This window comes from Notothenia rossii (genome assembly GCF_949606895.1).
Source record: "Notothenia rossii genome assembly, chromosome: 3".
NCBI lineage: Eukaryota > Metazoa > Chordata > Actinopteri > Perciformes > Nototheniidae > Notothenia > Notothenia rossii.
Genome location: NC_136901.1, coordinates 34,172,159 through 34,199,625, shown reverse-complemented (window position 1 = coordinate 34,199,625; position 27,467 = coordinate 34,172,159). Strand labels below are relative to the sequence as shown.

The 27,467-nt window shown below is 40.5% G+C and overlaps 4 protein-coding genes across 10 annotated transcripts; 1 reads left to right on the top strand and 3 right to left on the bottom strand.

The window, feature by feature from the left end:
• Positions 1-1,700: 1,700 nt before the first annotated feature.
• On the bottom strand, positions 1,701-5,797 carry LOC307032230 (uncharacterized protein). Its single transcript, XM_079670073.1, has 19 exons — positions 5,643-5,797; positions 5,501-5,553; positions 5,337-5,426; positions 5,062-5,189; positions 4,847-4,987; positions 4,704-4,775; positions 4,458-4,628; positions 4,256-4,352; positions 3,949-4,166; positions 3,728-3,878; positions 3,452-3,660; positions 3,254-3,371; positions 2,959-3,164; positions 2,758-2,875; positions 2,499-2,671; positions 2,294-2,391; positions 2,098-2,216; positions 1,872-2,027; positions 1,701-1,802 (listed from the first exon to the last, which is right to left on the bottom strand). Exons 1-19 carry the CDS (start codon positions 5,663-5,665, stop codon positions 1,753-1,755), a joined length of 2,391 nt encoding a protein of 796 aa, XP_079526199.1. The 5' UTR covers positions 5,666-5,797; the 3' UTR covers positions 1,701-1,752.
• A 456-nt stretch (positions 5,798-6,253) lies between these two features.
• LOC307032231 (uncharacterized protein) lies at positions 6,254-12,501 on the bottom strand. Of its 3 annotated transcripts, none has more exons than XM_079670075.1 (19): positions 12,209-12,501; positions 12,080-12,132; positions 11,436-11,525; positions 11,202-11,326; positions 10,981-11,124; positions 10,784-10,831; positions 10,220-10,345; positions 10,036-10,132; positions 9,219-9,436; positions 8,959-9,112; positions 8,329-8,543; positions 8,136-8,253; positions 7,848-8,062; positions 7,348-7,465; positions 7,098-7,267; positions 6,919-7,016; positions 6,692-6,849; positions 6,538-6,582; positions 6,254-6,362 (listed from the first exon to the last, which is right to left on the bottom strand). In XM_079670075.1, the coding sequence occupies exons 1-18, from the start codon at positions 12,265-12,267 to the stop codon at positions 6,578-6,580; spliced, it is 2,211 nt and encodes a 736-aa protein (XP_079526201.1). In that variant the 5' UTR covers positions 12,268-12,501; the 3' UTR covers positions 6,254-6,362; positions 6,538-6,577. The 3 variants fall into 3 exon arrangements, with proteins under 3 accessions (XP_079526201.1, XP_079526200.1, XP_079526202.1); XM_079670074.1 differs by having other exon boundaries at positions 10,220-10,393; positions 12,209-12,500; XM_079670076.1 differs by lacking the exons at positions 7,848-8,062; positions 8,136-8,253 and having other exon boundaries at positions 10,220-10,393; positions 12,209-12,499.
• A 2,725-nt stretch (positions 12,502-15,226) lies between these two features.
• On the top strand, positions 15,227-16,776 carry sst5 (somatostatin 5). The gene is made up of 2 exons (XM_079671787.1): positions 15,227-15,478; positions 16,247-16,776. Exons 1-2 carry the CDS (start codon positions 15,350-15,352, stop codon positions 16,436-16,438), a joined length of 321 nt encoding a protein of 106 aa, XP_079527913.1. The 5' UTR covers positions 15,227-15,349; the 3' UTR covers positions 16,439-16,776.
• A 369-nt stretch (positions 16,777-17,145) lies between these two features.
• Positions 17,146-27,031, bottom strand: trip6 (thyroid hormone receptor interactor 6). Of its 5 annotated transcripts, none has more exons than XM_079669236.1 (11): positions 26,914-27,031; positions 26,389-26,435; positions 24,213-24,468; positions 23,652-23,755; positions 23,383-23,496; positions 21,417-22,004; positions 20,802-20,898; positions 20,541-20,710; positions 19,724-19,902; positions 19,489-19,609; positions 17,146-18,855 (listed from the first exon to the last, which is right to left on the bottom strand). In XM_079669236.1, the coding sequence occupies exons 3-11, from the start codon at positions 24,460-24,462 to the stop codon at positions 18,724-18,726; spliced, it is 1,755 nt and encodes a 584-aa protein (XP_079525362.1). In that variant the 5' UTR covers positions 24,463-24,468; positions 26,389-26,435; positions 26,914-27,031; the 3' UTR covers positions 17,146-18,723. The 5 variants fall into 5 exon arrangements, with proteins under 5 accessions (XP_079525362.1, XP_079525365.1, XP_079525363.1 ...); XM_079669239.1 differs by having other exon boundaries at positions 26,401-26,435; positions 26,914-27,018; XM_079669237.1 differs by having other exon boundaries at positions 26,804-26,916.
• Positions 27,032-27,467: the final 436 nt, after the last annotated feature.

Genomic DNA, 27,467 nt, shown 5'->3' with positions numbered 1-27,467 from the left:
CGACATTTAAACAAACAGTCAAGTAAATCCAAAGTAATGGTAGATAAAGTGTGACAATTAACTCCAGTGTGTTGGAAAATGGGCAAGACCAAAACAAATGCATTTCCCCGTTCACTAAACATTTCAACTTACAATGTTTGAGTTTCTCAATGCATTTTTCAAAAATGCATCTTACTAAGTGACCATAAACTGCCCGTTTTTCATTTGCCATTAAAAGCCTCAGTGTCAAATACACTGACTGGCGATGGGGGCGTGTCCCTCTCCCTGCTGCATCCTGTAATCCACAATCAGCTCCTTGGTTTTGCTGACGTTGAGATGGAGGTTGTTATCCTGGCACCAAGATGTCAGGTTTTCAACCTCCTCTCTGTGCGCCGTCTCGTCGCCGTCTGTGATCTGGCCGATGACGGTCGTGTCGTGAGCAAACTTCACGATGGTGTTGGAGTCGTGTGTAAACAGGGAGTAGAGGAGAGGGCTGAGCATGCAGCCTTGAGGGGCTCCTGTGTTGAGGATCAGGGTGGAGGATGTGATGTTTCCCACCCGCACTGCCTGGGGTCTGCCCGTCAGGAAGTTCAGGATCCAGTCACAGAGGGCGCTGTTGAGCCCGAGGTCTCTGAGCTTGATGACCAGCTTGGAGGGCACAATGGTTTGGAAGGCTGAACTGTAATCAATGAACAGCATTCTCACATATGCGTTCCTCTGGTCCAGGTGTGAGAGGGCAGTGTGGATGGTGAGGGCTATGGCGTCGTCTGTGGACCCGTTTGCTCTGTAGGTTGTCCATACTGCTGGGGGTCCAGAGAGTCAGGAGGTGATGAAGGTTTTGACTAACCGCTCAAAGCACTTCATTATGATGGAGGTGAGTGCTACTGGGCGGTAGTCGTTGAAGCTGGGGATTTGTCTTTTTGGGGACAGGAACGATGTTGGAGTGTTTGAAGCATGTGGGGACTACAGACTGCAGCAGGGACCTGTTGAAGATGTCTGTGAACACTTCTGCCAGCTTAACTGCACATACCCTGAGAACACGACCAGGAGCCTTGTGTGGGTTAACCCTTTTAAAAAAAAGGATTTACACACATCTGCCCCGTTTCAAACAAAAGGGCAGGGCTCCTGATCCTTCTCTGCACCCCCAGCCTGGCTGCTCTGAAATCATGCAAAACTGTTCAGCTCATCTGGGAGAGATGCTCATGCAGGCACTCCCGCAGCACCCCCTGCTGCTCCTTTGTAGTCCGTCATTGTTCTTAGACCCACCCACATGTTCTGGGTGTTACAGCCTTTGAAGTCAGATTTCACCTTGTCTTTGTACTGCAGATAGCTCTCCGGAGTTCTTACCTAGATTTCCTGTACTCCAAATCTCAAGCTCTGTGCGTGATAGTGCACACTTTCAGCTTGCCACGCACCTCGCTGTTTATCCAGGGCTTTTGATTCTGGAATGTTCGTAATGGATATGTAATATGGATTTTAGGTCAGAATTGTCTAAGTACTGTAATTGCCACAGAAAAACTAAAGTCAGCTTTCCCTCGCACTCTTCCAATACATTTGAATCTCAAACCCTCATTCAACCTTGCAGCTCAGAAATCATGCTCTTAAACAGGGAGGGTGGAACACCTTTAGGTTGTTATGAACTGCTCTTTGAGCTAAACAACCATTGCATACATTGGTACTTTCATGTTGCATTTGTTTGACAAGTCTCATTGAGAAGTCAAGAATTTTAAAGACAAATTTATTAAGCTTCACATTTTAAAAAAACACATGTAGTTACAAAGAAATAAATGGATTCAATTTAATTTGCAATTGTCCTTTGGCTCCTGCAAAAGAGAATTCATTAAGGATTAAAAAAGTAATTTAATTTTCACAACCATTTCAACTAAATGTACCTTTCTTGGAAAGATTCTTCAGAAATCTGGATACTTTGATGTATGTAGCAGGAGGCTGGTACCCAGGTCTCATTGACACAGGTCTTCTGGAGAATCTGGTAGTGTACACTGGAGTTTGAAACACTGTAGTGGGCTCCATAGTGGGACTCGGTAGACCTAAAGACCAAACAGATTGTCAGAATTTCTTTGAGAAATATAAGGACGTTTATTCAGGTCAACCACTTACCTTTAATAGAGTGTGCAGAATGAACAATGCGACCAAAACCGGCTTTATCAGACTCAAACTTGTATTCTGAGAAGAGACGGACCAGTCCAGACAGAGGATATGTACACTGTATCGTCACCCTGCAAGACAAACATTGGATTAATAAGTTGATAAAAAAAAAAGGCTAAATGGCCAAGAGTTTGGGTTAAATATACACCTGTCAATATCATTGCTAGGATCTGCTGGATTTTTCAGAGCACGTAGCTTCTTGCTGTAGAAAATCTCATTTTCATACGTCACATACTCCTTGCCGAGCTGGAGAAACAAAGCATAAGAATTGAGCGAAGGCACAGAACTATAACAGGATCTAAATGTTATTTCTTTGGAATGAGTATAACAGGAGCATTAGGAAGCAGTGGTACCTTGACTGTGGATCCACAGCTGTTGAGAGAGAAAGAGAACAGAGCCCTGCTGCTGTCCGTCTCTTTGGGGCCACAATATTTGTCTCTCAGGTTGGTTCTAGCAGGATTGCCTCCATTTGGGATGGCCAGAGCCAAGTCAGCCACCACAGTCATCCTCCCATCAGTCGAACACACTGACGAAAGTATGGATTATTGCAAATTTCAAATATATGAACATCCCACTGGAGCTAATGGCAAAGAGAAAAAAAAGTCTTCTTACTAATGAGTTCTGTAGTCGTGAACGAACAAGTCTTGATAGCTGAGCTTTGAACTTCAGATGTTTCAGGATCCCGAATGAGAATCTTGAACGTACCAATGACTTCCTTCAAATTAAAGCCCTATGAAAAACAGATTAGTCATTAAACTCAATTTACAAAACAGCACATTAAAGAGTGTTTAATGCCGATCCGTCTCATCGTACCTCATACTGGTAGCCTTGACTGAGAAGGGGCACTTCAAGCAGCAGACTGTTGCTATCGTTGCTCATGATGTAGCCGTGCTGGTCTGCCAGCTCAGATGTCAGCAGGTCTGAGTCGATAGTGATCTCCCACAGGTAGTCAAAAGGCCGGTGGTCCAGCTTGAAGCTGATGCCAGACTCCGTGCAGACAGCATCAAAGACTGGTGGCGCTGTTGAACACAGGACAAGTATAGAAGACAACGGTTGCTATATGCACAAGTAAGTTTAACCAAGGCAAAAAATATGGTAGGCAACTTACAGACGTCAGTAAATGCCATGACTGATGCCAGGTGATAAAAAGGCTCATTTTCAGGCAGAACCATCAAAGTGTAGTTGATTTCTAGAGTGTGCTGCATGGCTGCATCTTCTTTGGAGAACTAGGAAAAAGAACATACACGTTTTACCAAAGCAGGGTGAAGTTTCCATGAATATGGACAAAGTATTTCAGGACCTTTACCTTCTGCCTGATAACAGGGTCAAACATCGACACATTCAGAGTGTAGCCATGATTGTTGTTGGGCTGAATAACTTTTGTGATGGTGAGGCTACTTTCATTCGTAAACGGAGCTTTACATTTTTGTCCATTCAAATGAACAGCCGCCAACTCTACGTCTTCAGGCACGTCTCCGAGGTACACCGTGAACACACGCTCCTCAGGAACTGTTCCTGAAATTAAAATGTAAATCAGATTATTGTTGCATCAAATGGACGATGAGTTTGTCAATAGACTTACTGTTTTCACTGAAGAGAGAGCGTGGCAGCAGGGGCGTAACCAGTGTCCTGTGAGCACGAAGTCTGGTGTCCATCTGGTCTTCACCGAACAACATTTGCTCCAAGTACAGATCAAAGATATAGAATTCGAAGAGGTCGCCAGACACCAAGCTCTGCAAATACAAAAGCGCATTCAGCCAAGTGTGCTTCTAGACCACAAATCTTATATCAGTGCATCCTGACCTTTCTGATTGCTCCTTCAGCATTATAGGGGATGCTGATCTGGATAATGGCATTTTGCTTCTCCACAATGTAGCCCCTCTCATCTGCAACTGGCTCCTCCACAAGTTCACCGTTTACTCCAATTTTGACCTGCGCCTCATGTTGACTAGTCATCAGCGGATGCAGCGCCTCAGGAGTGTCCCACATCATGTAGCCGCTGTCATTATATGATCCTTTATCTGTGGACATTACAGAATTAAAGCTTTGGGTGTCGTACCGTCAACAGCAACAAAATATAAGCTTCGCCCTTAAATATTGTAATACTGACGCATTGAGCAGGCAGCCACGAGGTCCACCATGAGGACAACCCAGCGCTGTCTGGAGAACAGAGTGGCATGGACCGCCTCTACTGGAACACCATTCACCTGGAGACAGAAACTCAAAGTCAAAACTGGTTTTGGGCTCCGCTTTACAAGACAGGTATTGAACTATGAAACTACAAAGTCATTGACAATATCTTGTACATTTACCTCAGTGCTGAATGATTCAGGTTGTCCATACTGGGCACGTAAAACCAGCCTGCTGTCCGTCAAGTCAAACGAATAGCCTCGCTTATGCGCTTCAGAAAGGTTCATTGGCATCCCCTGCTCCTCACCGCCGTGCAACATAACCTGCCAGTCTGAAGTTGCTGAGGTATAAGCCTGGAAGATAAATATTTCATGGTTGTGCTCATTGAAGCTATAGGAATATAAAACGTTGTGAAAGTTTAAACGTACTGATTTTAGAGCAGCATTCCAGTCTTCTTTCTTTGTCTCAGATGGACAGGTGACCTCACTATTCACTGACACCTACAGAGAAAAAAAGATTAGTTCAGATTTAAAACAATTCCCAAAATACCAGACAATGTAACCATGCTTACCTCCATGTAATTGACCTCACAGGTAACCTCTCTGGGAGACCAGGGGAGAGATAGAGAACAGGTCTTGCTCAAGGGATAACTGACAATCTTTCCTTCATTTGCAACAACCAGGTTGAAGTTGAACGTGAAGACTTCGTCATCCTGAAATATAGAGCAGAATGAAGGGGTTGCCACACAACACGAACAAATACTGTTAAAATGCCAATTATACCAACCTTGTTTTCAGTGTGACAGCTAAAGTAAGAGGCTCGGAGCTCCACATGTCCAAGCAGAGGGAGAACACCGATACTGTAGCCACACTGTGCTGCACTGTGCCTAGTGATGGCGTACACACCGCTCTCATCTGGAACGACAATCACATTAGTTATTCAACCCTACAAGTGGCTGCATTAGTGAAATTGTCATTTTCAGGCCACACTAGTTGTCTTTTGATCAGATGGTACATTTTAAAAAAGGGGTGGCAATTTTGACAAAGCTGTGCAGGGCTTACCAAAGGCCTCAAAGTGGGGTTTATTCCCAGTGAAGGCGAGATCAACAGCTATCACGAAGAAGCGATCGTGACACTCCATATTTATAGCTTCTGCAGAAACAATTAAAAGCTGTCAAACTAGTCCACAGTTTAGAGTGACTATAAGCAAACATTTAATCTCTTACCATTGGGAATATCGCATTTTGCAGCTGCCCACATAGAGAGGAGCAAGGTCACCCTGTAACACAAAGGCATAGAATATCCACAAATAAAAAAGGTGAACTATTTTCCACAAACAGCTTGAAAATGTTCAGAAAACCAACTTACCCAAGGCAAAAGTCAATAGCCATAGCAACTGATGTGTTGGCAGTGTCTAAAGCTAGCTTAGATGCTAGCAAACTACACCTGCTTCAACACAAGCTCAAAGGTTACACTTGCTTGGTGTATTTCCTGATCAAACTAGCAATATGACATGCTGTCTGCTGGACCAGCTTTTATAGGCCTGTTTATTCACCAACCAATCAGAGGCAGTCAGGTGTTACAGCCACAGGTGCTGCTCATTAGCAATCAAGCTAGCGCTCAAGCACAGGTGACACTAATGGCTCCTTTCAATGAGATGAAGTGAGTAAGCATTTGAATGAAGTAGTTTTATTACCAAGGCTCTTAAAATGCAAGCCGAAATTGTTTGCAGAAATTAAGTGAATATTTCAACCTGCTATGACAGGAAAATGTCACACCATTAAAGATAAACTCATCATGTTTGAGTTTATATGTGTTTCAACCACATAGACACATGATGATTTGACCTGGTATTTAGGTAAAGTTTTTTTTTTTAAAGCACCAAATAGTTGATACTGAATTATTTTACAAAATAAAACAATAACCTTTCATTTATTTTGTAAATATCTTGTCAGGATAAACAAGAAAGAATTAATTAATAAAATGCAACATACATTTATTTATTTGATTTACAGGACAAAAATGCAGCAACCCATTTGCAGAGCATCAGTATCAGCGGAATGGAGACACGCGTCCATGTGATCCACACTGAAAGTCAGGAAAAGGGGAGAATTACACAATTTTAAATGATAGTACATTATATCATTCCACTTTATTAATCTCCATATTTCAGTTTTAATTCAAAGTATTTTGAGTTATGGGTGTGTAGAGTATTTAGCACAGTTTCAACAGTAGTATAGACACAGTATAAATAAAGTTTCACCACCAAGACGGTCTTGCAGTCCCTCCAAACTCCATTTTCTTCAGCCTGATTGGAGTGAATATATAAATCACACATTTACATTATTAATATGAATTTTGAGTCACAGATCGACATTTTTTTCTCAAATACAATCTGAAGTCACACACACACACACCTGTGTTTGCAGCTTCCCTGCGAGTGCGTCTGATGTGCACAGGTGAAAGATCCAGAGAATTATTTAAAGGTTGCTGGATAGCATGTCGTAGTATGTAGTATGGTTTAATGGGTAGCGTTGTAGTATGGTTTGCTGGGTAGCGACACTGAATTGTCAACCTAAAACAGACAAAGTAAACATTATTATCCGGTTTAAACACTGCTTGATTGAGTTTGTATGTTTCCCACCTGTATGGAGAATCTCTGTGTATGAGAGGATCATCTGGAGGCAGAAACTCTTGAGTGTAACTGATCTGATTTTCATAAACAAGGACATTTCCCTCAGTCTGGGGAAAAATTGGATAAGATCAGAAACATGCCAGAAAACATATTTTGAGTGTGAATTTGTATCAATTAAATTCTCCCACAGTGACAGTCGTCCCACAGGAGTCCAGGCTGAAGCTGAACAACGCTCTGGTGCTGTCCGTCTCCATGGGAATACAGCTGGGGTCCAATAGGGTGGTCCGGTTGGGATGAGTGGGCGGGATAGTGTGGGTGGTGTCGACGACTGCTACCATCCTCCCTTCTGGCAAACATACTGCCAGATAACCAGTCTGAGTGAGGACACTAATAGAAACTAAAGGAAAATATGCTTCAGTTTGAGCTTGTGAAGTTTACCTAGTAGTTCCTGAACAGGAAATGTACATTTAAGGACAAGAGTGTCCTCTGCTTTCAGAGAGTCAGCGTCCACAACAGACACTTCCACTCCAGAGACAAGACCCTGCAATGTCAGCTCCTGCATGGGGAAAAAATAAGCAAACCAAAGAAGGAATCTTTTAAAGTCAAATACACTGTAAACGCAAAAAAATAATACAAAATACACTTTTTGTCTGGAGCTTTTTAGCGAAAGCATAGACAGATATATCGCCTTTAATTCCTCCCTGGAAAGAGCTGCTAGGTAAAAGTGGTAAAGCCGAGAAAATATTCTAAATATAATGTATACTTAAACTGATTTAGATATTTTCAATTTGGCCATTCTTTTTGGTGGCTTAAATACAAGCAGTACATTGCTCCTGATGTTTCTCAAAACTGGAGGCATGCTAACCACCAACTGCATATCTAAAACCTAAAGTAATTGTTAAAAACACATCAGGTCAATATGAACTTTGATTTATCACCACGTAGTTCATCCCTGGGCTGTAGCGGGGGATCTCAACAGTAAAGTAGTCCTCGTCCGCCTCCATCACAAACCCACCCATCTCCACCAGGTCCCAGTCAAGTTTGTGAGCTCCGAGGAAAAGCTCCCAATGCAGGTCCGCCTGGGCCCTGTGGTACAGCAGCACCAGCAGGCCTCTCTCTGTGCACTTTCCCTCCAGCTTGGGGGAAGTTGGAGCTGATAGATAGGGTATCATCAGCATATTGATTTAAAACTGGTCGGGAGCAATGGTGATGTATCAATAACTCACCTGTGTATTCAACACTATGCTCTATAGTGGCTCGATGGTAAAACTGCTTTCCATTGGGTAAGATGTTAAAGGTAAAAGTGAAAGAGAGGCTGTATGTCTTGTAGCCACCACCTATGTACTGGGATTACACAGCAGGGTTATATTTTTCCGCTTCTACACATAGTAAAACTGGCTCAGTGTTGTTAAATCTCACCTCTGGGATTATCTTCGGGTGTGACAATGGGAAACGAAGCTGGTAGGAGTGGCTCCCGTTTGAGTGGGAGAGCCTGGACACACTGAGGTCGTCTGTTTCAGTTTGGGTCCAGGTTAGAAGCTCGCCTCCACCATCTAATGTAACCTTCTGGAGGGAAACATCAGGGGCATAGAGGCCTAAAGTCACGGAGAGCAATCCTAAGGATGGGACAGATTCTGTACAGAGAGAGTGGAATATTTTAAATACTTTTTAAAATCATAAATAGACGTAACAAACTTTAATTATTATTTCCGTTTAAGTTAACAAAAATAACGTTTGTCTGCCATTAATTTACATCACAATATGCCAACTGCATACAAAAATAAAAACGTTTTAAATTACAATGACGTCCAAGGCCAAAAATGTGTTATTATTTCTCTTACTATCATTCGAAATCCAGAATAAAAAACTATTTTTGTGTAGTTTTTAATAGCGCAATGTTCACATCGTTAAACTACAATAAGAGAAGTGTAAAGGGGAGCTTTGCAATGCAACCATAACTGCTTTTGTCAAATCAATATATATCTTCTACTATTAAATAACATAACAAAACCAGTTAAAACAAGTTAGCATGCTTAAAGTCGCCCTTACTGGTGGTGAAGACTGGGATTTGAGGGATGAGAGGAGTCTTAAGGAGCCTGAAGGAGCGATGCTGTGTCAGAGGCCAGCGCTCGTCCTCCCACTGACTCATGAAGGACAAATCCACAGACATGGACTGGCTGTACTGCCCTCTCACAACACCACTCTGGGAGATTCACAGCAAGAAAAACAATTGAGAAACATGTGCAAACAGTTGTCTTTAGCAAAGAATTGGAGACACAATTCTCTGCACAACACATTTGATTGCATACCTTCATGTGTCCACCTGGGGCTGCTAGAGGAATCCTGACCTCCACTTTTCCCTCCTGCAGGCTGATTTTGTATCCCCTCTCTTTATATCCAGACTCACTCAGATCCTGGCCGTTCACTCCGATCCTCATGCCTCTGTACCTGAACTCACCATGGACTAACGGTGTCAGGATGTAAGGAACAGTCCACAGCAGATCAGAGCCATCTGCTGAAGCCTCGTCTGGGTGTGAGAAAGGTGACAAAGGAAACATTTTACTCAAAATAATGTAATATTGCAGGGTATATGCAGGAATCCTGAACTCAAATGTAAGACCTTTTGAGACCTTTTTTAAGACCCTTTCCAAACATTTTAAGACCTCATCGCCACTTGGAGTTTTAACCGGTTACCTTGGCGACACACTTTACCTCACATTGACTATATACAGTATTGATTGTCCTTCCTCGTTATCTTCCAACCATTTGGACGCAGACTTGTATTTCCGCATAACGATGTTGTTTAACAACCGGCGTAAACGGACCTACGCGCGCTATCAAGCAGTGAGCGTGCGATGTCCTGTTCAGATGACGTCAAATCCAACGGGATGCCATAAATAAACTACACAGAATCACACTACACACCTACGCAATGATTACATTCAGGCAGACTGTAGAATACAACCTCTTTGGACAATTTATATACTTATTGAAAACAACTTCAAATACCTTGGAAAATGCCATTTAATACTTTTTAATAGCCTTAATTTTCACTAAATTGATTTATCAACTTTTAATGCTTTTTAAGACCCCGCGGACACCCTGATTTTGATAAAGCGTACTCACTCAGAGCACAGGCGACAGTGGTGTTAAGAGCTAGGAAGCTTCTCTGGAGTCGGTACAGGATAGTTGCTCTGACAATCACTACATCCACTCCTCTCTCCTGGGAAAAAACACCCACACAAAGCAACCAGATAAATAAAAACGAAGCATGCCTAATCTCGAGTAAACAATATCCATGAATGGGTACCTTGACTAAGTATGAGAGCGGGGAGGAGTAGGGACAGCGGAGGCTGAGGTGGGCGCCTCGCAGTGAGATGTGGTAGCCCAGAGCAGCAGCCTCTTTCAGGGAGAAGAACCTTGCTTCCTCTGGTGGCTGGGAATCACAGTGGAACATCAAAGCCATGTCTGCCTCATCAACTCCCTGCTCAGAGACAAAGAGATGCTTAATGAAGTCATTTGTGAAGCAAAATTGGAATATAACATTTCAAACATATTCTTCCTGCAAATATGAAGAAACGTTTTGGTGCTATATATCGTAGGATTTCTAGTCAATGATTGTTACAACAAATACAGAATCATGAAAAAAAAACACGTCTCTGCTATTTACTTATGAAGGACTTATATAGAATTAATTATTTTATTAATTTACATAGAATTTAACCTCATTTTATTCACCCAAACTTTGACATGTTGTTTTCATCGTACAGTTCTATATGCAAAGGAGGGGGCTGCCATTCATGAAAAGCGTGTCATACTTTTCGCCTACTTGTTGATCAACTTGTGAGTGCAAGGATTTACCATATTTAATTACCTTCTCATTTTTTGATGTAATAGGCAGGAAAGGCTGCTGGATGGACACCTAGATAGGACAAGAGGAGAGTTGATATATGGTCACAACAATTTTTTAATCTTCTATAAGCTCTAGCACGTGTTTTTAAAAGGCTTACATTCAGAATTAAACCTAAATCTGTGGATGTGATTACATAAATCGGCCGGTTATTAGTTCACCTCCATGTAGTTCTCCTCACAGACGATCTCTCTGGTGCTCCACTGCCCCCGAAGAGAGCAGTGGAGCTGGAAGGGATACGCTGCAACCTTCCCATCCTCCTGCAGGTTCACAAACCAAAGACGCAGGTGATAGTCTGTGCCTCCCTGCAGAAAGATACAGTGATGTGAGGAATGCAACCCTGCGATATATATCAAAGCTTAACAAAGTAAAAAAAAACTACCTCGCTGTGGACATGACAGGCCAGGAAGGAGGCACGAAACACCAAGTCTCCAACCTCATTGGCCAGGACAGTGTAACCACACAGTGTGGCCTCATGGTCAGACAAAGAGTGGAATCCATACCGGTCTGGTGGTCCAGAGTTAAAGGTCATCAACATATACTTTGTTGTTATCTAAATTACATTTTTGACCATCAATTTAGGAAAAACATTCTTGAGGAAAATAAAGAAACTTACCTTCAAGGTCAAAGTGGACCCTCGATCCAAGGAAGCTGGACTTGACAGAAAGCCAAAAGTGACGTTCAAGACATTTGGTCTTAAATGTTCCTGAAAACATTAACACTGGCATCAGTTCCCAAGTAATTCCAATACAAAATTATTTTTTAAGGGTTTAATTTAATATGAATATTTTTTCGAGTTGTATGATTCTGCATAGTCTAACTCTAAGCATTCATTAGTAGACAAAAAAATGCATGCAATAGGGGCAAAAATGTCACCTTATTGTATAGACTTTTTGAGGGCCTTTAAATACAAATATATTCAAATGAATTAATATTATTTAGTTTTACATAGCGTGAAAACACTTTTGTTATGAAATGCATACTCGTGGTAGACAATGCATTGCTTTGAACATACCTTTGACTGCTATTTGGCATTATGTGTGAAATTGCCAAATTATAAAGCAATGTTTGCTCTTATTAGACAATGTAATCTTAATGAAGGCAATAAAATAAAAGCACACTGTATTGTAAACCTCATTATCCAGTATCATTTCAGACAGGAGCTCTCTGAGAGTGATACAAACTATGTTATTTATATTTACTATGTCTTTGACATAGGTATTTTAGATGTACCACACATAGTCACAAAAATGGTCTTACCTGTCGGCACTGGACTGGTGACACAGAAAGATGAGGCGAACAGCAACACCACACTGAAACAAATACATATTCGTTTTAGCTACGGGTTTACACTTAAACCATGCGTGTATCTTCAACTTGTTAACTTACCCACAAAAAATATGGAAAGATACTTTCATTTTGAAAAAGCAAATGTAAACTGAGTTCATTCAAAGATATATGTCTCGATTTGAAAGCTGTCAGCTGTGTTTACATCTCGAAGATGTCACCGTTTTGACTGACTCTAGCTAACGAAGCGGAGCTAACCAGCACACACACACCTCCGGGTTTCACGGGCTTCGTCTTCATAAACACAGCTCTTAATTAACTGCAAATCTAACGAGCAAAAACTCCCAGGGATACTGTAGAATAGATCATTTGCATATGATTAAGTTTGTCCTTTGCAGGCCACTATAGCTAGTGCGCCACCCGGTGACGTCTAACAGTTGTTAGTCAGCATGCAACGTACATGCTGTGGTCATAAATAAAGCCACCACTTGCCGATGCATCGTGTATTCCTTGTACATACACACATGCATGTATTAAGAGAAGTATCAACAACTTATAGATACTTATGTGTTGAATGAAGGAATGCTTTGAGTTAAAATTATGTCTAACAGCGATACCCAGTGGACAGAGAGCGTCAGTAATACACTGAACAACTAATAATAATAATAATAATAATAATAATAATAGATTTAATTTGTTAGCGCTTTTACAGGTGCTCAAAGACGCTTTACAGATAATAGTGAAGAAAAAAGAAAAGAGAAGAAAGGAACAACAAATAAATATAGTTAAAGTTAAAGTCAAATAATACAAAAACAATCACACATGAAAAGCCAGATTGAAGAGGTGAGTTTTTGTGAGTTTTTTGAAGGTGGTGAGGTCGGTGCAGTATCTGATGGGTTGTGGGAGTGAGTTTCAGAGGGAGGGGGCAGGGACGGAGAAGGCTCTGTCCCCCCAGGTCCGGTGATTGGTGCAGGTGGGGATAGTCCACAGTTACACAAAATAATGCTTATTTTTAGATTATGCTGGGCTAATCTATAAAGTAAAGTCCCTAAATGTTACCGTTTTCTAAATAATTATAATGATTTCATTTTAAAAGCTCATTTGTATGTTTTGGTTAGTTTGGAGTTTGGTTCAAATACATGCTTTTTATTCACACATTTAAGATAGGCTGCTTTAACTGTAAATGAGTATCTTCATTTGGTTTCTCAACTACATGTGTTTCTACACTGCGTTGCAATGTTTACTCAATTAAAGGATATTTTTTCAACATTTCTTGAACCACATTAGTGCTTGCTAATCCCAGTGTCAACAGTGCCCATAAGAAATACCAAACTCTCCAGCATCAGTGATGGTTGCTTCTTCACTGATAAGCAACACATTTCAAAAATCATTCATGCAAACTCATGTATTCCCATGCAAAAAATATTGTCTTCTAAATTGGTGTGCAATTCTAATAATCCTCATTTGATCCATCATACCAAATAAATGTAGGCTATGTTTTTACATTTCACAAACATCTTGACAGCTAGAAATGATAAACACAGCTTTCTTCACAAACATAACTCACTAGTTGCTCACTTTATGTTAAGCCAAAAGGTTTGAATAAAATGCATCAATTGTCATTTTTATTAGTAATCATTTGAGAAACTGAGAATAGTAAAAGGATAAAAAAGAGTCTCCTCTTGTCCTCTGATTCATCAGGCACTCACAATTGAACATGAAACTATAACGTGAATTGTAAGTATTGAATTGCTCTCTTCCGATGGGAATAGTTCTTGTTGAAATGTGTGACTCACCAGCTTGTTATAAAGATGAAATAATGAAGAATGAATCCTATAGGGTTATGAGGAAACAACATGGGGAATTATACTGCTTGTTAACCATAGGTGAAGACAAATTGCTGGAAGAAAGACACTATTTTTGATCATGTAGCAGCAGGTGTAGAGGCGGAGGGCGTGTGATTCATGTGATCATCACACTGTTGGACACATCTACTTTGTCCGGAGCAGCACAGCTGGACGCCTGCAGTCATCACATCCCCACTACCGGGAAAATGTTTCTTAAAGTCAAGTAATGTCACGATTAAAGACTGAGTAATCAGACTTATCAGTGAGAGTCCTGCGGTGGAGAAAAGGTCAAAGCCTATTTAAGGAACGAGACGTGAAAATGATACTTATTACTCATTATGCTGTTCAACCAGTAGCTAGTGCTTTGGGTTGACTTGGCATGTTTGTATTTATTTTATTACTTAATGGTCACGTTTTAAATAAAGTGCAGCTGATGCAGTATATCAGTTATAGACATAGCTCGTTAGCAGAAAATAAAAATACAACATGCAGAGTAATGACTATACAAACGATTAACAACATCAAAAAGGACTTTAAATATCCATATATCTGGATAAGACGAAGCAGAATACTTGGGGGAACTTTGGTTTTGTGAAAATTTCTCCATTTTGGAATGAAAAAAAAAAAGTAAAAACAGAAGAAGTTAAAGTAAGAATGTGTAGTGAAAAGATAAAATAACATAAAATAGAAAATGCTTTTTTACAATTTAAACAGTGGTGTTTTTCCATGTGCCTTAGTAATAATAGAAGTAACATGCAGATTATGTGATTTTAAATGTGCAATAACCCACATACATACTTTTTCGTGTCTTGACCAAACACTAACATCAACCCTTTTGTTTTGCAGTCTGACATTTAGATGATTACCATGATTATTTGCCAAAGTGACAGCACAAAGGGTGGACCGCTAATCTGCCTCATTAACATTTGAGTCACATTGTGTCATTAACAACAGGGCACAGCATGCAGCCCTCACGATGACACCAAGACACTTACGAATAATCATGACTGACAGAAGTAAAGTCATATGTTACCATTCCAATTGATATTTGACATTTCACAAAGTTAGTAAATTACTAATACAAAGTTTTTGGAGCTTTTGTTGGAGGTGTTACAGGAGCGTTCGTCGTGGTGAGTGATGACCTTCTCCCATCCGGTGACACACAACCTCCACCTCCTCCTTCTCCACCAATCACATCCTTTTGTTTCCTGGAGGATGAGGAAGATTTGAAGATGAAGAAGCCTATTTATCAACCCAACACGTCCTACTCAAACAGTGATAACATTCAGCTCTTCCAACATCCCACCCTGTTTTCCCGATTGCTTATATTTGGGACTTTTGCACATCACCAGTGTTGAAAAGAGAATCAGGGGTTATTGGAGTTTTGCTGTTTGAGATGGAGATGCTTCGCTCTCAGGTGCAGATACTTCTTGTGGCCTTGTTTTCCTCCGGGCTCCTGGTACAGGTCAGAGCTGCTCCACGCAGAGACATGCTGGCACTAAGAGCACAGCTCGCAACGGACGAGGTGGGTGACTCAAAGGGCTGGGATTTGGGATCAGGGGTTGGATATTTCACTATATTGGAAGCATGGGTGAAATATAACTTATCGACGACCATTTTAATTAACTCTGTTGTTCTTTAATATATTTATGCATTTTTTTTTCTTATATCTTTTTTTCTTATTATTTTTTAATTAATAGGTATTATCTCATTTTAGTATTTTTGGAACTAATACATTTGTTGGTGTCATGTTAAAATCGTGAGTTGGATATTTAACAGTTATTAAAGGGATCAACTCTCATATTCAAGTGCCTTTATACTTTAAATGACCATAATAAGAACAAAATAGCCTACAATTAATAATAGTTACTTTGAAAACAATGCTTAAAGTTATTACTCAATCTTTTTTTTTTTTAAACTTACAATGCGAGTGCAAATAAACAATTGTAAATGTTCTTGTTCAATAGTTTCGCTTTTACTCACAAAAAAATAAAAGCAAAAAAAGGACTGTTATCGATAAGCAGTATCAGCAAGAATATCAGTTTGTTAAAATATTAAGATAAGATACATTTTGTTGATCCCAATTTGGGAAATGTTTTCCTCAAGACATCGCACGTGAATTAGAAATACAATCAAATAAAGATGAACAATACCCTTTCGTTGTTATTTGACATAGTGAATAAAAATATCGAATTGGTGAATGGCCCTTTTATCGCAGTGTTTGACTTTAACTTGCTGACATTTTAATAAGGGATGATGTAACTACAAGTGCGTGTTTTGTGTCCTCCTGCAGGGTCTGACTCACTTGCTCTTGCTGAAGTTTGTGTCCGAGCTGCTGGCGGCGAGAGGAGACGAGATGCCCCCCGAGCTGCAGGAGGAGGGGGGGGTCCGGGAGGAGGTGATGAGGAGACAACTCCCCCTCAGCCACAGAGAGCGCAAAGTAGGCTGCCGCAACTTCTTCTGGAAGACATTCACCTCGTGTTAGAGCAGTTCAAGTTGGAGTAACTTTGTTTTTTTAAATATGCTTTTTAATGATAAATTAAATCTGTTTGCTCACTCATGTTTTAAATGGATCATCTGCTGCGAAATGCCAAACATACAGGAGTGTTGGTGATTGTAATACCAGTAATAGATTGTATGTCGATTTCGAGAGACGTACAAAGAGTCTCAAATAAAATGTTCTGATTTAAAAAGGGAACATTTGTCAACTGATATAACCTTTTTGTGTGTCTTAAAGGAGTACCTGAGTGCGTTGTATTGCACTTTCATTAGATTTGGAGACCTACAGGAGAGACATTTTAACAAAAAACAGTAGAATTGAAGCTGCAGGATCTGATACATCATGACTTTTATACTTAAGTATGGGTCTATCTTCCTAAAACACTTTATCATTAAAATTCCCATAATGCAACTTAATTGCAATTTTGGTCTGCTCTTCCCTCTGGTCTTTCAAACTCTCCTTCTAAATCGAAGCAGGTAAAAATGTACCCAGGAGCTATAAAATACCATAGTATTAATACATTCTCAGTATTGGACAAATTAAGAAAATGAATTTCCTATCTATTAGGGATACATAATTGTTATCATGTACTTTAAACCTAAGCAACTTTGTTTTGTATATGCACTAAGTTTAGGACATTCAACTCCGTTTTATGATGATTTTGAACACTTTGAGTTGAAATAAAAACACACTTTTAACTTGCTGACATTTTAATAATCAATGATGTAACTACTACCTGTATTAGGAGAAAATCCATTAGTGTAACAAACTTCCATTTCTACATCAACAGCCTGTTGTGTTCAACATGGCCTCCTTCTTCTCAGAGTGAATTCAGCAGAGGGCTGCTGCAGTATCACGGCTTTGATTTACAAGCTCCAATTCACAGCTTTTCAAACAGAGTAAGAATGAAAACAAAACGAAAAGGTGTTTGACACAAGAGTTGGCATGGGTCAAATTTTTTGAAATGACACTTTTGGGTATGAATGAAATGACATTAATGATACAAATCAGACTAATACACTACAGTATATATACATCATGAGATAAATTAACAAGAGACTGAACCGTTTTAGCATGATGAAAAAAGAAAATGGTGGAATTCACAGACAAAGGGTTTCAAAAAAGGGATTATAATGAAACAAAATGACATCCTTGAGTTAAGGCTTTTACATTTCTAAGCCCTTTAAGTTACACAAGTACAAAATGAGGACGGAAACACAGAGGTTAAACACAATCGTAACAAATCTGTGGCTCTAAAGTCTTGACCCACGAGGATGTTCAAAATCACAATCAATGTTTGGGGGGGGAAATGCATCATATCCACTTGTATGTTGTCGAGAAGTTAAGAACAACCATTATGTATACAAACGTGTCATGTAAATCTAACCAATTGAGAACAATTAGTTTTTCTCTTCCAAACTCGCTTTCATACCTCGTGAGTAACCAACACCCTGTTCTCCTAAAACTTCATTGCACCATCATCTTCAATGTAAAGGTCAAGTATCAACCAACAACAACAAAAAGCATGATTGTGATTTGGAGACAATCAAAAATGGCAAAGGTCCTGTAATAAGCGTGAGATTAATGAGGGATTTGTTCTAGTGGATATTTTTACTATAATAAGCTAAAGAATAAAAGGTTGACTACACATTCCTCTTGTCTACATTTCTCCTGCTATGAGGCTACGTCTCTGCAAACATCCACGTCACTAAAAGCTACACGCTTTTCAAAAACATTCTGTAACCAAACCAGCCCTTTATGTACACTCACAGTTGTTGCAATGTGCTTTTAAACCGCTCGTTTTGAGGCAGTTCTGCAAACGTACATGTCCGATTGTTATAGTCTAATTAGCATGTATCCTTTGCTTCCTTTTCCCATCTAAATGTGTGACATCCTTCCTTACTTTCATTGTCTTTGACAGTTATTATAATGTGCAAGTTAATAGCTGAGCAGTACCGAACAAATGGTAAGTGGAGCCCAAGCTGCCTGCAGGTCAGGCCACTGTCAACAATACTGAACTAAACGTGAAAAATGGAGCAGACGTGTACCGAAGGAAAGCTGCGTAGGACATCAGAATGAAAAGAAGGTGGTAACTCCATGTCAGGAAATGTTCTTCTGCAAATTAAATGACAGCTGGATACCAACAGAGGGAGCTGTATGTCAGCTCACGGTCAGAGAAAAAGGGTAAAAAAGAACCTCAAGAGTCTGAGCGTGTTTCCTGTCTGCGCCATCCATGTGTAACGTGTGCTGGAAAGGTGGGAGCAGGTCTGTTAGCAGTCGGTGGAGATCTTGGCCGAGAGGTCCTGGATGCGGCAGGCGCTGCAGCTCTTACACAGGATGTGGCCGTCCAGAGGGTAACAGCCCCGCCCCTCGCCCTCAGAGGACAGCAGGAGACCGCACTCCTGATGGAAAGACACTTCAGTCAGCTCACATAAACACTCATGTTGAATATCAAAGTATATCAAATCCACTCTCCAGAACATTGGATTCCCCTGTAGAGATACGGTGTTTCAATCTAAGTTTAGGCATGGATTAGAGCCCTAACTTTGAAAAGAAAAATAATAGATAAATGCATGAATGTAATGTAAATAAATAAGTAAGTAAATTCAAAATATAGAAATTATTAAATTTTTTGCAAAAGATATCGCCACACTGACTTAATTGTCACCTATTTGTATTTGTTCCCTTGATTATACCACGGAAGGTAACCTAAATTAATGCTGTATATATTCTTCCACATTTTGAGTCGGTCATTTAAATTATAATGAAGAAAATGTAAATATTTTACTTCAGAAAAATTAATATTATCATTTAAAAAGGATATGTTTCCCTTTTATTTAACCCGGGTACATCTATCTCAGTTATATAACGTTCAAAAGGTCAGTTGTGACAATGTCATTTTGCTTTTAATGATAAAATGTGATACCGGGAATTCCTTAAAACCAAAAAGGAGCTTTTTAAGTACTTAAACCAAAACTTATTTTTACTTAAGTCCTGATGTTTCTGATATATTATATAATCCTTTCCTGACTCACCTCACAGACGTAACAGTTAACGTGGAAGCTTCGGTCCAGAGCCACGATCCTCACCGTCTCCTCCTGACCCTGCTCGGGCATGATGGGCTCGCCACACACCGAACAGCGAGGAGCGTACTTCCTGTCAGGGACACCAAGCATCGACATTTACAGTTAGTGCACACGTCTGCCTTCTTACACCTTAGCAAGTAAAGAAGACCAGGGGTAACATCATGGCGCTTGAATGCCTTCGTACCTATGAAAGTCGTCTATGCAGTGTATCTGAGAGGTGGCGTCCACAGTGAAGGGGACCCCGTCCAAACAGCAGTTACAGACCACACATGTGAAACAGCGAGGGTGGTAGGCCTTCCCCATGGCCCGCAGGATACGGTCCAAGATGGGCTTGGAGCACTTTGAACAGCGCTCTAATGTACTCTGACGATATGAGCAGAACAAGTGTGGATTAGAGTAGGAAGGACAGAGCAGCACTGCAGGAGAAACTACATTAAATCAAAAATATAAGAATCCGTAAAACCATTGAGTGAGGAAGGGGTTATAAACCAGCTTATAAGAGCATTTGAAGGTAAGAAGAAGAAATTCTGAATTTCAAAGATTACAGTCGCCCATTTCTGAAAAAAGAAAATGTGGTTATCCTTTGAGATTAAATTGCTACATTTTCCGGGAAAGAAACTGACAAATTGGAAAAGAGAAAACCGACAGAGAAAAAACCCCAGCAATTTGCAAGGAATATTTTAGACATTTGCAAAATTTGCGAGGAAAATGTAATTATTTTTAGAATTTAGCGAGAAATTTGTGAAATGTTGCGAGTACATTTTTGCGAAATTGGCTTTTTTAGGGTAAAAGTCCCACATTTGTCAAATCAAAAAAAGTTGCTAATAGGTTGAGGTTGATCAATCCTTGCAAGTTAAATAGTGGGATTCCATGACAAAACATTTTAATAATAATTTGGCAAATTTCTGACTTTTTAATCTCAGAGAATATCTTTGTTTTATTCTCAAACATATCCAACTTTATTCTCTTGATTTTGTTTCTCGGGATATCTCTTGACTTACAATGTAACAGCTCTCACAGTAACTCTTCTTGTCAAGGGCGTAGAAGGGTTGCCCCCGGAGACGGGCGTGGCAGGTGATGCATGTGAAACACTCCACGTGGAACACCTGCTCCATGGCGATGCAGCCGCTGCCGTCGCCGACCACGTTGTCTCCACACCGCGCACAGCGACCTGGAAGAGTGTTACATGTCTGGGTTTGTTTTTATTCCAAATACCAGAATGCAGCGTCATCAGTTATTAATGTAGAGAGTGGCGACTGTACCAAAATAGTCCTCGACGGGGGGGTGGTTCATATCATATACCAACTTCTTAGTGAGTCGCTCCAACTCGTCCTCAGGCCGGCTCGTTGCTATGCCCTGCTGGAAGAAAGAATACAAAAATGCGCCTTTCATAACCAACTCAGTATTCAATTATTTAGGACTGGGTCTGTACATTTAATGTTTGTTCAGATAATTAAATTGTATTAACTATATTTATTTTGTTAAACTACTACTTCATTACTTTGTGATTTAATTTAAATGTTAGGTTCTCTTATGGCGGCTTCTGTTCGTACATATATCATTTTAGATGTTTGGTGTTTGAGTTTTGTATCCAAATGATCCTGATTTTTTCTATACTATATTTTTGTATATATTTATATTTCTTTTAAAACAAATTTTTTTTTTTTTTTTTAATAGTTTTTTCTTTATACTCGTTCTACATTTGCCCCCTTTTTACAACTAATAATCCTAACTAACCTTATTCCTTAAACTGTGCTATGTATGCTTCATTATACACTAAAGCACCTTTATGTAACACCAAAATGGCATTCTGATCCTGTCCTTTGAGTGTGTGCGATAAGTTCAATCAGGCTTCAGATGTGTATGTGTTCCCTTACCTTGCTGGACTGATAAGCTGGGTTCAGAGCGGCCCCTGACCCTGGGTGACTGTTCTCCATCCCTCTCTTGGACAGAGGCACCTGGTGACCCCTCCCTCCGGGGCCGCCCCCCTTGTACACGGCCTCCGAGTGCATCTCCTGAGCCTGAGAGGCGGCCTGTGACGGGTACCAGCCCTGCTGACTGGTCTGAGTCTGAGTCTGAGGGGGGGGGCGGGACACGTGCTGGCGGGGGGGCGGGGGGGTGTAGGCCTGCTCTGCCTGCCTCCCCGTCTGAGAGTAGGTGACAGGCTGGGCCGTCTTTACCTGGACACTGAAGCGGGGCCCGGTTGGGGTGGAGGCGGTGCTGTAGGAGGCCGGGACGGGCTGGGGGTACGGCTTGGGAGTGGGAGAGTAGTACTCCTGCTGATGGGAGGGGGGGTACTGCGGGGTCTGGTGCTCGCTGGGGTAGCGGGAGGCCGGGTGGTATTGGTTCTGGGGATGAGGGGGGTAGCCCATAGAGGGCCGGCCCTGTGGGGGGGCTGCGCTCTGGTGAGCCGGCTTGTAGTGATCCGCAGGGAGGTACTTGTTGTAAGGCACGTTGTCGTACAGCTGTGGGGGGGGGGGGGGGCAGGAGATGTAGAAATGTAAGTATACAGGCAGATTTATGTATTAAAAGGCAAATCTTTATGTTCATTCAAATGTTTTGAATGTTCTTACTTTTCAACTTAATTGTCGTTTAAAGGTGGGGTAGGTAATTCACTTCAGAAACACTTTTTGTTATATTCCATGGAATGCTCTTAACATCCCGATAGCAATGAATACATTAAATGCTTTGACAATAAATATATAAAAATATTTCATCTGTGGAACCCGTGGCGCTGTAAAAAGCTAGACCAATTATCTGCCTCGGCCTGTGCCAGATAACTGGATGGCCTACCTGCCTGTCAGCCTTCCATCTCGTGCACAAACTTATCTCGTGCCCTCATTGGTCATGTGTGCGTTAGTGTGTGTTGGAGGAGGGGCTCTGTAAGGAAGGGGCAGATTTTTTTCGGTTGTGTACTTTCAAATTCTAGCGCACTCGAGCTGGTTTCTCCATTCTTACCTACCCCACCTTTAAGTTTTGGTTACTTTTTGCTAGTTTTAGTTTAGTTTCAGTTTTTTTGGATAGATTAATTTTTTCATTCATTTATTCTTACAATACGTTACTTGTTTTTTTTGGGGCCAGGTATAAAGTCTCAGAGGAATGTAGCTAGATTACATACATTCAAAATACATGGACAGTGAACTTTGTAGGAGTATCCACAATGTTGAACAATTTGGAAATCAACTTGAGTCCAATTTAAAGGTGGGGTAGGTCATTTTGGAGAAACCAGCTCGAGTGCGCTAGAATTAGAAAATACACAGCCGGAAGAAATCTGCCACTTCCTTACAGAGCCCCTCCTCCAACACACACGAACGCGCACATGATCAATGATGGCACGAGATAAGTTTGTGCACAGATGGAAGGCTGACAGGCAGGTAGGCCATCCAGTTATTTTAGCCGGGCCGGCTAAAGTTTTTACAGCTCTACGGCTTCCACAGATTAAACAATTTTATGGATTTTTTGTCAAAGCACTTCAGATATTCATTGCTATCGGGATGTTAAGAGCATTCCATGGAATATAACAAAAAGTGTATCTCGAGCCGGTTTCTCAAACTTATCTACCCCACCTTTAACTGAGTTTTAAACATCAGCATATCCGGTCATAGTCCGGTAATTACCTACTAACGGAAACTCTGCTACACAATTCATATTATTATTATTATTATTATTATTATTATTAATTGAATATCTATAGGTCCTTTACCATGGTTAGGACAAATCAGTCTGTAGGTTTCAGTTTACTTCTTAAATGTATTTCTGTTTCAGTTAAAATATTAGGCCTGATGCATGTGTGATTTCTCAAAAACGTTTCCATTTTGTTTGAACAAAGTGTTATTGTCCTACTTGTGTGCTGGGGTCCTGTGGGTTGCTGTCCAGATCAGCGAGCATACTGGTGAGGGAGTCAATGTCAGCATCGATTTTGGAGTGATAGCTCACCGGCTTCTCAGGGCCGCGGTGCTGAAAACAGAGCAGCACAACATGTCAGTACATAAATAAGTACTGTGCATTTGCTCTTTTTTCAGTGTTTACAGTTTAGAGATTGAAGCTATAAGTCCAATTGTCAAACAACTCTAAAATGTTTCTTTATTATCAGTCAAGAATAATGAACCCACCATCAGCTCGTAGCTGTCCATGTGGGGGCTCCAGTTGCGCTCTTCTTTGGGAGCCTGGGGAGGAGCGTAATAGTGCTCGCTTGACGGATGCTGAATGGGCCCACCTTTGGGAGAGGGGAACAAAGAATAATGTGTTAATTCTTGCTAATTAAACACACAGCCAAAAGACAGGTATTTCCTCAGCACAATCAGGAGATTGGTGTATGTTATAAGAAGCTAAACCTGTGTGCTTAACTGATGTGAAGACCTTGCTATTGTGGTGTACACTAAAAGGCCAGGTAGGAGAGACTTAATGATTTTATTTTGGTTCAGGAATTTGAAGGTTAGTCACATATTCAGTGCCAGTAAATAGAGGTCAACCAGTCACAAGGACCGTAAGTGTACATCTGGCTTAGATAAGATAAGCATTGTATATGATTAGATACGATAGCCATGGTGCAGAAGCAATCATAGTTTTGCATTTTGAAAATTGCTTTGTGCAAATGTATGTGCAGTCAATTAATTCTGATAAGTGTTACAAAAGACTATACTGTACTACGTGACTAATGGTATTCTTCTTACCTGTGGGTCCAGTAGCCATGTACCTATTAGCCGCCACCCCTCCACCTCCTCCACCACCTCCACTTCCACTTCCACCTCCACCTCCACCTCCTCCGTTCTGGTCGTACTGGCCATATTTCGGCCGGAAGTCGGACGTCCCTTTCTTGTTGGGGACTCGGTAGATCGCTGACCCGGCAGAGTGAGACATTTGGGGGACGGGTCTCTCTGAGCTATCCAGAGTTCTCGGTGGAAGCCAGGTTGGACCGGACATGGCAGGCTTATGAGATCAAAAAGAGAGAAGAAGAAAATATTGCCATCACGTCGCTCTATTAAATGCTTATAATTAACATGCATTCAATTTGCAATTTCAGTCTTTGCTTTGCCTAATATCAGTTAAGTAACAACACATAATCGCTGATGGTGTGTGTATTTATTTCATAGGTAACCAATGGAAACTAAAGGATGATTTGTTTCCAATAGCAACAGGGACACACACATAGAACAATAGGTCTCTAGTTGAAGAGCAGGAAGAGAGGAGTTGTTCTAAAAAGGCTTGGGGGTTTCCAGCAGACTCGCACATTTCTCTAAAACGTGTGCACAACATGCAAAAGTTCTCCAGCACACAAGACACACAAACAGGTGCAACATCTGTGGTGACCCTTCCCTGTTTTCCTCCACAATGGTTATTGTCTTTGAGTGTTGTTTACAAACTGGTATCATTGCAAATGAAGCGGACACAAAAACAGGGCAGGAAATGTTGTATAATGTCTGTACACACGGCAACACCTGGCTCATAACAATATATTATGTATTCTCAGTGGGATAAATAACAACCCTGCGGCACACAGCTGAGCCCACAAAGTGCTGACTTGCACCTAAGGGCCTTTCAATAGGATATAGGTCTTTAAGGAAATACTGATTTATGTGACAGAAATGTATAGAAAGTGTCATGAATTACAAGGGAAATAAGATCCTGAAGAAAGGAAGCAATCTTCATCTTTTTTAACTATTTGATTTGCTGGAAATAAGCAAATAAATATTGCTCTTTACCACTCTACAAATACAAAAACCTACACTCATTTCCTCTGTATCTTTCTAAATGTAAGACTACTGTGGATTTAGATTACATAAGACATTGCTGGTGAACTCTGGTGAACATATGGCATCACTCTTAACATTTTATCCATGAAATGACTCATAAACCATACATTTTCCATACATGTTGGAAAGCTGTGTGATTGACACAATGCCTACATGGATTGAGAGAATAAGGATGAACCGACACAGATCGGTATTGTCCGAGAGGAGAAATTATCATCCCACTCAGACGGATTGTAAACGGGTCGTGTGGCCGTCATAAATCCCCATTGATAAGAGGATTATGATGACAGATGAGGATGATGCAGACATACAGAAATGCAATACTTTAACGTGCATTTTTAGCCTTTTGGTTTGCTTTAGACTTATTAATACATTTGTATTTATGTGTAGGGTCTTTATAGCTGACATTTAACCTTGCTGTATCAGCATACTTGACTGATATTGACCACGTGGAGGAAAGAGTGACCACCACCTCCCTCTTTGACCTGATTTAAGCCTCTGAGTCCGGATGAGCACACACTCAAATCCGAGGATGGCTGGGCCAGAAAATTAATCTAAGCGGTTTTATTACTGTCTGCTGTAAAGCCAATTGTATTTTTTTTTTAAATGTCATTTAAAAACACAAAGTTAGGCTGGAAATGTTTGTTAAATATCTGCAAAGGAAGCGTAGTAAACGCTCACGAAATGTCAAAGTTGATGACAGTCACAACAGTCAAGAAAGAGCGAATAAGCATCAACAACATCCGGTGTTTTTACATTTCAAAATAAAACAAGTCTACAGTAAGCGTGTCAGCTACACGGAACACTTAAGAAGAAAAAAAGTCAGTATAGTACAAATAAGTGGTAGAAAATACAAACTGGCTTCATAAAATCCCTAATTACATATATTCACAGTTATACTCACTGTTTTTTTATTCTGAAACCATATTCACGTTTATATTTGGAAGGTTCTGGTTAGCTTGACACATTGTAGCTACATTTAGCGATAATAGCTATTTCAAATGGACACAAATAACAGGGAAACAACAGGAAATTAGTAAATGTGGGTATAAAAACCTCATCTAATGACTATTAGCAAACTGCTGGCATTTCCTACCTTTTACAGTACCTTTACGGTGAATCTCCTCTTCCCTTCAGTCTCATCTACAGAACAAGAACAACAAAACTGGTTAAAAAGGTAAAATAGAACAAAAGATGTCGCATTAAAAACACATTTGCGATAGTTTGTTGTATTTACATAGTAGCGTTAGTTCCGCCCAGCAACATTATCGTCACATACAAATTAATAAAGACTCACTGCTCAGTTTTTCCACCAAATCTGTCCTTTGTGCGTCACATATATCAGAAACATACCACTAAAGTAATATAGCATTAATATAGGATAATGTGCAATAATTAACTTTAATAACAGCCTTGTTTACTTGTTTGTTAGCCTGTTTTTAACTCGTGCCTTACCTCCAGGCTAACTTCAACACAACCGAAGAGGAAACAATGAAATACAAGACACCTACCGCCAGAAAAGCGCGACACAAACTCAATCTGCGCCTCTTTTGAAAGGTTTAAAGCTCGCTGAAAGTTATCGCGACATAACTTTCTTTTAGATTTAGCGTCGTTCACCTACTTTGTGACGGATCCTGAGGCCTTTAGCAGCAGCAGCAGCTCCTCACTGCATTCCCGATGCGTGACGTAACGGCTCTCTGTCTGTCTGTCTGTCTGTCTGTGTGTGTGCGCGTGCGTGTGTGTGTGTGTGTGTGTGTGTGTGTGTGTGTGTGTGTACGTGGAAAGGTGGGGGGTCTGTCACAAACAAATTAACCAGTGTGTTTGGTGTATGTATAATTCTATACAAAATAATAAAAAAATTATGACATTTTAATTAAAAATAGTAATAGTAAGTAAATACACAATATAGGCAAGTATTGGCTACCAAACATATACATAAATATTAAGATGCACATTTCTCTGGACTGTATCCATTTCTCATTTTGGTTAAATAAATGCCACTTAAGCACATTTTGATCAAGTAACCTGTACCAGCTAATATTTGTATTCAGAATTAGCTTATACTGCTGTCAAAGTTTGATCTAAGTTTAATGTTTTGATATTATATGTTGGTGTCTGACGGATAACGAGGTCAGAGAAATTGGTCTTAATGTGTATGTTTTTTTCTGTTGTTTA

What these genes read in the sequence shown, in the direction of transcription:
- LOC307032230 (XM_079670073.1), bottom strand. Translation starts at nt 5,665, where the DNA reads ATGGCTATTGACTTTTGCCTTGG. An exon ending in GTGAGGTCAATTACATGGAG is followed by an intron (nt 4,776 to 4,846) that starts GTAAGCATGGTT and finishes TTTTCTCTGTAG; the next exon opens with GTGTCAGTGAATAGTGAGGT. An exon ending in GTCAAGGCTACCAGTATGAG is followed by an intron (nt 2,876 to 2,958) that starts GTACGATGAGAC and finishes TGTTTTTCATAG; the next exon opens with GGCTTTAATTTGAAGGAAGT.
- sst5 (XM_079671787.1), top strand. Translation starts at nt 15,350, where the DNA reads ATGGAGATGCTTCGCTCTCAGGTGCAGATACTTCTTGTGGCCTTGTTT. An exon ending in CACAGCTCGCAACGGACGAG is followed by an intron (nt 15,479 to 16,246) that starts GTGGGTGACTCA and finishes GTCCTCCTGCAG; the next exon opens with GGTCTGACTCACTTGCTCTT.
- LOC307032231 (XM_079670074.1), bottom strand. Translation starts at nt 12,267, where the DNA reads ATGAACTCAGTTTACATTTGCTTTTTCAAAATGAAAGTATCTTTCCAT. An exon ending in GTGAGGAGAACTACATGGAG is followed by an intron (nt 10,832 to 10,980) that starts GTGAACTAATAA and finishes TGTCCTATCTAG; the next exon opens with GTGTCCATCCAGCAGCCTTT. An exon ending in CGCTCTCATACTTAGTCAAG is followed by an intron (nt 10,133 to 10,219) that starts GTACCCATTCAT and finishes GTTTTTTCCCAG; the next exon opens with GAGAGAGGAGTGGATGTAGT.
- trip6 (XM_079669236.1), bottom strand. Translation starts at nt 24,462, where the DNA reads ATGTCCGGTCCAACCTGGCTTCCACCGAGAACTCTGGATAGCTCAGAG. An exon ending in TGGACAGCTACGAGCTGATG is followed by an intron (nt 23,497 to 23,651) that starts GTGGGTTCATTA and finishes CTCTGTTTTCAG; the next exon opens with CACCGCGGCCCTGAGAAGCC. An exon ending in ACTGTGAGAGCTGTTACATT is followed by an intron (nt 19,903 to 20,540) that starts GTAAGTCAAGAG and finishes TCATATCGTCAG; the next exon opens with AGTACATTAGAGCGCTGTTC.